The following is an 11,274-nucleotide window of genomic DNA, read 5'->3' as shown; positions in this document are numbered from 1 at the left end:
AAAACATTGATACTAAACCAGCCCCCCCCCCCCCCCCCCTAGGGTATTAATCACAAATCCCACCACAGTTTCAATTGCATTCTTATTTACCTACATTACAAATGATACTGCTACAGTCGTTCTCATTTAGTGATGCAGGAGGGAAATGGATTATTATTAAAAGCAAAAGGCATGTAGAACTGCATTCCTGAAATTAGGTTTATCAAAGTCATTGTCCATAAATGCAATCAGTAATAGAAATTTGTCTGTGAACTACCTACAGTATCCTGCACAAGCTGGACTGAGGTGGTTTCATAGTGGTGGAGTAAGGCTTACATCACCCCCATCTGGCCAGTAAAGGAAATCAGTGAAGTCCCTCTCTTGGCCCTTGGGTGGCAAAACAAAACAAAACTAATTATATTTTGGCCAAAGCACATATTTATAAGGAATCATTTAATGTTATACTGTAAAACACAAAAACACTTAGGTGGTGTGTCTAAGCCTTTCTATGGTAGGGAAACCCCTGAACACAAACAACTCACATTGCTGGTAGAAAATGTAACTGAACCCTTGGATTTAATAACTAGTTGAATGTCTCTTGGCAGATTTGGCTTCAAACGAGCATTTGTGGCAGCTGTGGTTCAGGTGTGCAATGTTCAGAAGAACTTTTAGACCATTCTTTCCAACAGAGCTGCTTGAATGTAGCCATATTCTGGTATGAACGCTCTCTGGAGGTCATTCCACAGCATCTTTACGGTCTGGGCTCTGACTGATTTGTTTGAACTGTAGTGTAAACGCAAGCTCAGCCACACAGAGACGGGTGCCCCAACGGCATATGAACATTGCATATATACTGCATGTGAGACTTTTTAAGACCCTCTTAGTGCAACTTTACTCATGCAGGGAACTTGCTGACCATAGTATACCCCATATCACTTAATGCCCTAGAATTTTGAAGTATCTGTACTTAAGTATGTTCATTTTCTGTTGCTTCATACTTTGACTTCACTACATTTCAGAGGCAAATATTTTAATTTCTACTCCACTACATGTATTTTATGACTTTAGTTACTAGTTACATCTCAGAACCAGATTAAAATATAAAAAATGCAGTATAATTATTAGACCCCATTGATCTACAGTGGAAGATTCACAAGCTACCCAGCAGTAATTCAAATTAAATGCATATAAGCTAGTTAAAACTACACATACCATCACAAAATGGCAAGGCTCATTTATATTGTATTGCCTATGAGCCTCCTAACACTAGCACACAAATGGACAAACAAAACATTGGCTGTCAGAGTTGCTTCAAGTTCTTTTTATTATTGCATTCATTTATTTCTAAAGTAAGGACAACTTACCCCATATATTTCAATTAATTTCAGCTTAATTGTGAAATAAGAATTTATTACATTTAAATAAAGAAGCCAGTAATATCAGAATTAAGAGTTTAAAGTAACAGTATTTATTTAGCTGCATTGATTAGATTTTTTTTAAATGGTTTGCCCTGTATTGTTAAATGTTGCCTAATGTAAAGCTAGATGGCAGCACAACACTCACGTTAGTCCTTCCACATCATAGATAACTTTCACTTTCCATTGCATTAAAGTTCAGCTAAAGCTAAATGACCCCCATGTTTTTGATTGGCTATGTACGACTTCTACCATTCAAGCAAATGTCTATTGTTAAGGCAGTAAGTATATGCTGTGATAAGGTACATAATTCACATGAACACAATTATTTACAGGTAAGATACATGAAATGCTTCATGTTAAAAATCAAAATGATGTTTAATATGTGGCTGGTGGTATAAAAATATAGTTATATTGTATGCTTAAATATGAGATCACTTTATATATCCTTATATACACATGGATAATTACATATTTTAATTTGGTATATTGTATAAATTGCACTTCACACACAGTTCACTACATTCAGTTCACTGGGGGGGGGGGGATTCTGAATGTGACAGTTTAGAGTCCAGTCATGTCAGTATCTTGAGACAAAAGGCTCCTCCTCTGTGGCCTCGGTTCCTCCTCAGTTCATGGGTATATCAGTGAAAGTCTTCAGGAATTGTCTGTCTCAGCTGCCAAGCTCACTTTAAAAACTGAAGAAGAGACACAGATTCTTGGTAAGTCCCACAGGTCTGACTTGAAGTCATCCATAAATCACACACTTGTTCGACACACTGAAACCTGCACACACAAGTTTCTCAGTATCAATTACTGGAATCTCTCTCTCACCCAGAGGGACCTCATCTTCATCTGATGGGCCGTACAGATGTAGCAGCCATTTTTTGTGTGCATCTAGTTGTAAATCTGTGGAATAAAACTTCTTAGGGGACTTATCTTTATCTGCTGAGAGCAAAAACCAAGGAGTCTGCTCTGCCTTTTCCATGCCTGTCTCAGGCCACTGTGGATGTGCTTTTGTGTCTGTGGACTTGCTGACCAGCTCCAGTGCTTCGCCCTTCTCTTCTTGTCTGGAGGGGAAGCTGTGCGACATCCAGAAGTGAGCGGCGTCGGCGTCCATAGCCTTTCGAGCCAATCTTGCTCTCAGGGGCTTTAGTCTCTTTTTCCTTGTTAATTTTGTACAGTAGGTCGAGCAGGTCGTGATATACACATGTGGGTAGGATGCAGCCGAATGGTTTGGAAGATCTGGATGATGATGACCTTCTGGGTCGGCTATTTAGCCCAAATCTGGAAAGGGTTTGGAAAATAAATATTTTTGCTCAGCTTTGAGGCTGCTTTTCAGGGCTGTTTGAATGTGATCTGGCAACACGCATGCTAACAGAATGTAAATCCAAATTGTCATTGAGATTTATGTAGATTCATCTAAATGTGTCAGTGCAGCAGAAGACAGATCATCCACTGTGTTCCATTGCCTACCTACTTCAGCATATCTATCTTTTCTCACATGATGGATATTGTGAAATTAAAGTTCCAGCTGAATTCCACACACACTTCCCTCTCCCCGTGTTTCCTATCAATTGCCGTCAGCTATCAGATGAAGTCAACAGTGCCCCCAAGATGTAGATTTTGTTACCTTGATGGAGGTGAGATCATTTTGGCATTCTCATCCTGTTGTGGTCCATCATAGATGTCAGAAGGCTGCTCATGGGCTGTCCCTAAACTGCTGTGCAGGTCTCTCTTCATTCGACTCTGCAGCCATACTTTAAACCTGCAACACAGAAACGAGAGGTTGTAATAGCGAGAACTGATCATTCAATGGCAAGAACTGAGGGTACAGACATGAACAGCCTTACACATATAACATATGGGATTTCATTTGATGTCAGTGTTGCTCACTATATCAATATGCAAGAATCTTCTAGGATCAGTTAGCATTGTTATGAAGAAAGGACCGTTTTTACTTATTTCTAGGAAATGTCATTCTTGAAAAAGGAGAATTGCCTAACCAATAAATAGGCATATTGCCACGGGCTGTGTCTAGTAACAAGTAATAGCAGTAATGAAATACCAAAGACACACTTGTACAGTGCCTCTCTTACAAAGTTTGTCCACCAAAGAACATAAACATTTTTTTTATGTAAAATTCCCTGCTGACAAAAAATTCAGACTACTATTCTACAGTAACCATGGGATCGTCATTAAAATGTTTTCTGTATTGCACAATTTACTCTAGTTTTTTTTTTTTTACATATAAAAAATAATGTGCTTAAGATACAATGTGCTTGTTGATCAGGTAGCTCACCTTTTCTTCAGGCTGGAGTTGAGCTCCCCTGTGGCGTCTTGTACCAGTGGCAGGACCAGGGTGAAAACACAGCAGCAGATGACTGTGTGCAGGGCTAATCTCATTTTGGTTGCAAGCTGTCAGTGGCAAAGATAAGTTGTATTTATGGGGGATACCATGATCTGATGTCACAAGCGGTGACTTGATAAGTTTTAAATGCATTAAATTGGCAATTGTGCTGTTTTTGTAGCTGCCCAACAAGGTGGTTATGAAGCACAGTCTGGTTGGTTTGTCAGTTACAGGTTAGCATTAATAGATTTGTCAAGCAGGTCATTGAAGAAACATCCATTTATCAGTACACCTAAAATCACTGGATCTTTACTCCTAATACTTTAAACTCATATTTATCTCAGGACATCAACACATTCTTTTGTAGTCTTAAAAAAAGAAAAAGAAAAAGTCACTTACCTCAGGCTCTAGTTTGTAAGATGATGTAGACAATTTGTATGGTGCACAGCTAAGTGTGTTGTGTACTGTTTAAGTATTTTTATCTAGGGCTGTAAAGAGTTTACCATGAGTTGAAGTCTGACGTTTACACTGCTAACATGAGAGGCTTTATAGTGGGAGGGAGGGAGCTGTACCTGACTGCCAGACCCAGTGGGAGGGACTGTGGGACAGTTCATGTCAACCCTGTCTGCCCCACATGTCGAAAGTCAGGCCAAAAACATGCAGATAGTGTTTATGATTGAGTCCAAAAATAGTATGATTGCTTGTTAGTTTGTGTAAATCTTAATTCTGGTTCATTACTCCTCTGTTCTTGGAGAACATGTTGAAAAAAATGGCTTTGTCCATTTCAGCATTTTCCAAATTGACCTAAATAGCCTTTTCCTCCTTCTCTCTTTCAGAAGCTTATTTTTGTCTGTGCACATTGGAGACCCATGTACACCAAGTGTGCACCACATCCATTTACGTTTTTTTTTTTTTTTTTGTCTTGTCTAGAAACTGGTTGCTTAGGGGGGGTTAGTTCATTGGCCACGCATGCTTGAAGGCAGTTAAGTTGGGTATAAATGTAGTTAATAGCGGAAATATTTCTAAAGATGTGTGTTGATGGCTCTGTTTCAGACAGAGCTAACCACCTGTGATTTTAAATCGTTATAAAAAGCCAAGTATATTTAGATTAGCAGTGTGTTGTTATGGCAACTGCATGCACTGTGAAAGTTTCTGGAAGGAACATGTGCTTTAAAAGGAATCCTTGCACCTCCAGATGACCATATCAGTGGTACTTCAACTGTAGTTACTTCCAAGAATTCAAAAGGGCTGGGATTCTTAAGGTGTAAAGATTAACATGCAAAAAGTCTTTAGATATGAGAATTTGAGAAGCATCAGAAATGCAATAGCATATTGTACAAATTTGTTAAATTAACTTAATGTTTTACCTTTTGAAAAAACTGTTCAGACATTGCCTGTCTCTTGGTTCAGGGGCTGCGTCCTTCGAAGGACACAGTCTATGAATACAGTGCTTATGAAGCCCATGCCATCTGTAAAGGCCGAACAAAAATGAGACAGTCTAGTCTACAGAGGGTTCCCTATTTACGTTACCAACTGTTCTGCTTCTAACGTTGCATTACATTGTGCTGCTCCTGTCATCTGGTAACCTTGGCAGCTGCTTTGCATTTTGCCAGTTTGCAAATAATCTTGGGACAGGGTGGGCCACGAGGGATCCACCAGCTAGAGGCTTCGTTGCCCGGGGAAAGGAGGACACATTTCTCGGCCGTGTTTGAAGGAGCCTTTGAAATGGGAAGGCCTTGTTGCAATGCCGTGACGCAGTCAGTCTTCCAATGCAGCCTTCGAAGGCTGCGTCCCCTGAATTAGAGGCAACAGCTATTGTGTCCAAAGTCCTTCCAAAATTTTCCTCAGGCTGTAAAAATACATTTTTAAAAAATCGGCATGTCTAATGGCTTTAAGGTTATTCTTATCTTTACTAAGGGCTTGTAGATTTGACTGTTTGATAAATGTGTTGTATTTACGGGTGACAGTAGGGCTGTAGTGCGGTGTCAGAACATAAGGACAAACACAAAATTGTTGATTAACAGTCCAGAACCAAACAACATTTGATTATATAGAACAGAGAAAACCAAAAAACCTCACACCTGAGAAACTGTAGGCAGATGCCTGTGGGACTTCTATCAATTCAGTGTTAAAGGAGAACAGCTTTGCCGCTTTGGGCAAAATAAAGAAACATCTGCATGAAACCAGTAGAGTAAGAGTAAATAAGGTTCTGCATTTGATTGGCTTTATTTTATTATTCCCAATGTGGGCAGTAATACACACTTTTCCCTATCCCGTGCCATCATGTTTGATTTTGGAAAGAATCGTTTCAATGAGGGTTTGCTGGATAGGGTAAAATTTTTTAAAACTGTCTAGTCTTTTGAAATCAAAACATAAATTATGCTGTGCAAGCTCTTTGTGGTAATTTAAGTTTATAAACCCTTGATGGAACTTTTGGGATGTGTTTGAGTGAACTTCTTTCTAAAAAGGAACAACAACAAAAAAAGCTGCCACGACAGGGCTATGTTTGTAGCATGCTGTATGTGTCATTGGTAGTTGGCTCAACCAGACACATCCAGTTTCCCATATATCAGTATCTAGTCTTTTTAGCAGTGCTGTATCCAGTTCTCCAATAATACATTCGAGGTTTAGCCAGTCGCTCATAGTAGGCCATAATTTGTTTGGCCACAAACAGTATATTTTACTGACTTGGAACCAGATTCAAAATGGCTTTATTTCAAAATACTGAAACTGTCTGTGAATAAGCTTTTATGGCATTGTGGCTATGAGTTTTCTACCCCATCTGCTCTACATATCCTTTGTTTAACAGGAAACAAGCTTATAGCCTCACTCTTATTAGTCAGCAGAAATTAAATCCTGATCTTTGATGAACTGAATTGAAAATAATGGTTGTTTTTCCCAATTTGCTCAAAACCTTTTCCTTCAACTTGTGTTGACTTGCATACAGCTGTTGCAGTCCCAACCCACGTTACACTCACAACCACCAGTGCAGTCGTCATCTTCTGCACGTCTGCAGGCTACGTTTCTATAAGCAACTGTACCAGTGTATTGTCTGTTTTGATATGACTTCATAAAACCCAGTCACACACAAAAGGTTTGATGGGTCTGTAGAAACTCATGAGTCATGCATTTAGGCACCTCAAATAGACACACACACACACACTGCTGTCATAGCAACAACACTGCACCTTTAAACCAAAAGATGACTCAGGGATCTTTGTTTTTACATGATTCTTTCTTGCTCTTAAATTTGTTGGCCTATATTCTTTTTTGTATACCAAATACACATAGACATACAGTATATAGACATTCATACAGAGACAAAACATATTGCTTTACATAGGCACAGAAAAACTGTCAGTGTTAACTAGAATGACCACTTCGCGGATGTATGCCTCTGCCAACCAGTCAAATTCACGGGTATGGAACAGAAGTGAGGTTGCTGACCATTGACCACCAAAATATAATTAGTTCATCATTGAGTTCAAGTGGACATGAGCCAATTTGAAGAAACTCCCTCAAGGCGTTTCTTGGATATCGCATAATTCCTCCAGCCGCGGCTATCACCGGTGCAGAGGCATAAACGTAATGAGCATCAAAAGCAGAATAAAACCGATTAAGACAAAATGAAGATATAAGTGTTTTAAAATTACATTCAATGAAAATAAAGACAAATAGACCAAAGAAAAGATCTGAAACATGATTATTTAGCAGTTACAGTGCAGTAAGTAAGTTATGTTGCCCTTAAGGCAAAGGTGCACTAGGCAATCAAAGGAACAAGAAAACACTTTTCACTTTAGACTAAAAGTGTAAAATCTGTCTGACCACCTTTGGTTTTGGATTTTTCTTTTTTTTATATATATTTGTTGTTCATATCAGTAGGCCAAGACCTTCTTTTTCTTTGAATTATCGTTGTAGGATTATCTTTTATATTACAAAATCAAGACAGTATGATGTTATGGATAGGCTACAGCTGAAACTGTGATTGATTTTCAAAGTCAGAGGTCAGTAGAGTACATTGTGAGCTCAGTACTGGCAGCCACCCAGTATGTGATATTATTAGGCATTTGGTGTCTATTTATAGTTACACATTTTGCTGTTTTTATTACAGCTGAGATTTTAAAAAGGGAGGAATTACAGTATACATTTCTGATTATCTCTGCTGCCCTGGTATGTGATAGCATGATGCTTTCTTCGTGAGACTGAAAGGGAATACTCCCTAGAAATGTACCTAGGGATTTACACTTGTCTAAATGTGAGGCCCAAGCATTCCTCGTAGCTCCTTTCCAAACAGAAAAATATTGTGCGCATTTGTTTTGTGTGGAAAAATACAAGATCAGATATTTATCCTTTACAAGCGGAAAATATGTTCGCCCCAGGGAAGGGCAATGTTCCATGTATGCTTGACCGACATGGTTAAAGAGAAATAACAGAATGATCTCAGCTATAGCAGGTTATTGGGTGCTTTAGCAATCTGATTTTCAAATTGTCTTATTTTATTGTATTCGATTACCAGTAACCTGTGTGTGTGTTTCTGGGTTCAGTTCTGTACCACAGCTCAGTTGTTACCCTGTCAGAAGGACACAGGTATGCACTAAACTACACTCGGAATATATAGGTATTAAATTGTGGGAGTTAAACAATTTTACAGAATCACTGCTATTTAGTAACTTTTATATAAGACTTTTAACTAAGGTGAAACCTTTTTTGTCACATGGTGATTTGGAGAAGGCGATCCATGCATTTGTCATCTCAAGGTTGGATTATTGCAGTGCTCTGTATATTGGAGTTCCTCAGTCTTTGCGCAACAAACTACAATTAGTCCAAAATGCAGCAGCTCGGCTACTATCTAATGCTCCCAAGTTTGCTCATATTTCCCCTATTCTCTGTGCTATTCACTGGCTTCCAATCCAATTCAGAATTAAATTCAAGATATTATTGTTTGTTTTTAAGGCTATTCACGGACTTGCACCATCTTATTTGTCTGACCTGTTGGCTATTTATGTGCCGCAGAGAGCTCTCCGATCAACTGATCAGTTGTCACTGGTGGTCCCGCGATCCCGCTATAAAAAGTGGGGCGACTGTTCATTTTCTCAGCACTCTAGTATTTTTTTCTGTTGTTATCATTTTGCTCTGATTATTGGGTTTTGACTGTACAGCACTCTGGTGCTCTTGCGAGTTGTAGAGCGCTATATAAATACAGTTTATTATTATTGTTATAATTATTATTGTTATAAAAGAAAACCCTATTACTCATATTAAGAATGAGTAATATTTTATTTGTCTGCATCATATAAAGCAAAGTTTTCATGTTTGCTCACTGTGTAATCATCCTCATAGTCATTTGGAATAAGGTTATATGTTTTTAGTATTCTCAGCAAAGTTTCAGAGTATAGTGGTGCTGTTCCCAGTTTCGCCGCTGGTCTGTGCTGTGACTGTTGGAACCTGACACTGTTAATTTTTGAGGCACATCCCTGGATCAGTTCCAAGTTTTGACACTGGATGATACTTGCCTAGCACCAGTATGGACTGGAAAGAGATGGAAAAATCCAACTGTTTGGCACAGTTATTTATGGCAGTTACTAGGAGTGGTTTTATCTATTTTCACATTTGGCACTCTGTATAGTAGTTTTCATTGTTCCTGGACTTCGTCTTTGCTGAGAAACTGTACAGCCATGAACAACCTACAAATGCCACTTGCTGTGGGGCAGATGTTGAAATGCTGCTGTTGTTTTATTTAATGACAGAATATTTGAAAATCATTGCCCATACCTATACAGTACCACTATTTTTGATATTTTGTGAGCTTTCCTGTGATAATTTCCCTCACAGCACACTGTTGTCTGTTTAACTGGCTCTGATGACCATCATTATCAATCTAATAGAAGGGAAGCAGAAGATATATTTTATAAGATGTTTATGTTAATTAAAAAGTGCAGTTTGACAGAGCTGAGTGACAACTGGTGCTGGATGATGTTCAAAGGTACCAGTATATATAGAATCCACTGGCAGGAGCAGGGCTTAGGATGTTCTATATTGTTATCTGTTAGGACTGCATGATGAATAATTTCTCGAGCTTGATTCAGATCCCTCTGTGATCTCAGTCTTGTGAAGATGATTCTAATTATGTTTGCATTAGCAGTGATATCCCTTGCATCAAACTAAGCTCCCCCTTGAGATTGTGTTCCAAAACAAACCAGAAGGTGACTTCTGAAATGCAGAGGAACAGCACCATTTCAGGAGATGTCAATGCAGATCACAAATAATTAGTATTTCATAGACCAGATGTTCAGATGGCTTATGAACTATCACAAATGTTTCCTATTGTTGCTTTTTAAGTCTCTGGGAATCAGGTGTTGTGTGATGCCAGTTTGTCAAGAGGTAAATAAATATAGACTAACGTAAACAGGACTCAAGTTGTAATGAATCTGAGTAATTATTTCAGCTTTTTCACAGTTCTGTATAGGGCTTTCATAGTTATTTTTCTCAAATTGTGTTACTGCCCCAACTTGCTCAAAAAAGATTTTATGTAAGGTTGAAACAGTTGATCAAAATAGTAGATTAACTTTATGTAATTTGGTCAACTAATTTTTTTTTTTTTTGTCCAGTGTATTAATTGCACACATATGTTTTGCAGTCACTAAAATGAAGTGAAATGTGTTTATCGTGACCACTGAAGGCAGGGAATATAGTGTGCAGCGGTGACTCTGTCTCTGGAGAGCTACCTGTGTTCCTGTAGGAGTACTCTTCAGTGCCCACACATGACCCCTGAGTGTTAACGTATTCAGCGTTGTCTTTCTTTCTAAGGTTGATTAGTATTAAGTGTATGAGGATTCAGCATAGTGATGTGTTTTTTAGTCATCACATTTTATAGCCCTGTGATGCATTAAGTCACAGTTTCTTAATTGTGAGACAATACCTTGCCAATTACTTTAGGGTCATGTATCATCATGCTGAATCTTCTTCTTTGACCTGCAGTTGGCAGACATTTGTGTCTGGTGATACTGGTTTCTCCCTTGACCTTTATTATTGCATTATAAGTGCAAATACGTCAGGGATCAATTTGGAGAGTCTTGACATTCCAGTGGGTGTGGTGCAGGATGGAAAATGGCTTTTGGAAGCCAAAAATTTTTTCACCTGACAGAGTAGTCATTGATATTGATCAACAACGCTGTCAACCACCCACAGATATTCTCTATTTTGTGCTTTTGGCCAATAAATAGCTTTCTCCTTAGTCATTTAAATATTTATAGAATAGCATAGCACTGCAATCTGTTCTCAGTGTGGGTGTCGTGCTTGGTCTTGGTATCAAAACACCTCTTTGTGAGTCACACTACCAAACAGTGACATGCAAAGGATGCCTATGAAAAGAATTGCCTTTAAAAGCCTAGCTTGTGGAAATTATCTGACATGTTATTCAGGAAAACGTTGAGTGCGTTTCCTGTTTCTCTGCAACACCCTGCTTCACATTAACAGATTCACATCTGTTAACTGCCCAGTACAACCAGTGCGCTAACTAAGGCCGCCAAG

The 11,274-nt window shown here is 38.7% G+C and overlaps 1 protein-coding gene across 1 annotated transcript; it reads right to left on the bottom strand.

Moving 5' to 3' along the window:
- Positions 1-2,389: 2,389 nt before the first annotated feature.
- Positions 2,390-3,800, bottom strand: admb (adrenomedullin b). The gene is made up of 3 exons (XM_020593364.1): positions 3,697-3,800; positions 3,028-3,162; positions 2,390-2,681 (listed from the first exon to the last, which is right to left on the bottom strand). Exons 1-3 carry the CDS (start codon positions 3,798-3,800, stop codon positions 2,390-2,392), a joined length of 531 nt encoding a protein of 176 aa, XP_020449020.1.
- Positions 3,801-11,274: the final 7,474 nt, after the last annotated feature.

The sequence above is a fragment of the Monopterus albus genome, unplaced genomic scaffold (assembly GCF_001952655.1).
Source record: "Monopterus albus unplaced genomic scaffold, M_albus_1.0 scaffold19.1, whole genome shotgun sequence".
In the NCBI taxonomy this organism is placed as follows: domain Eukaryota; kingdom Metazoa; phylum Chordata; class Actinopteri; order Synbranchiformes; family Synbranchidae; genus Monopterus; species Monopterus albus.
This window is presented reverse-complemented; position numbering and strand designations above follow the sequence as displayed.

Coding starts and splice junctions, on each gene's coding strand:
- admb (XM_020593364.1), bottom strand. CDS start 3,800: ATGAGATTAGCCCTGCACACAGTCATCTGCTGCTGTGTTTTCACCCTG. Junction 3,163..3,696: donor AACTCCAGCCTGAAGAAAAG/GTGAGCTACCTG, acceptor TCTGTGTTGCAG/GTTTAAAGTATGGCTGCAGA. Junction 2,682..3,027: donor ATGATCTCACCTCCATCAAG/GTAACAAAATCT, acceptor AACCCTTTCCAG/ATTTGGGCTAAATAGCCGAC.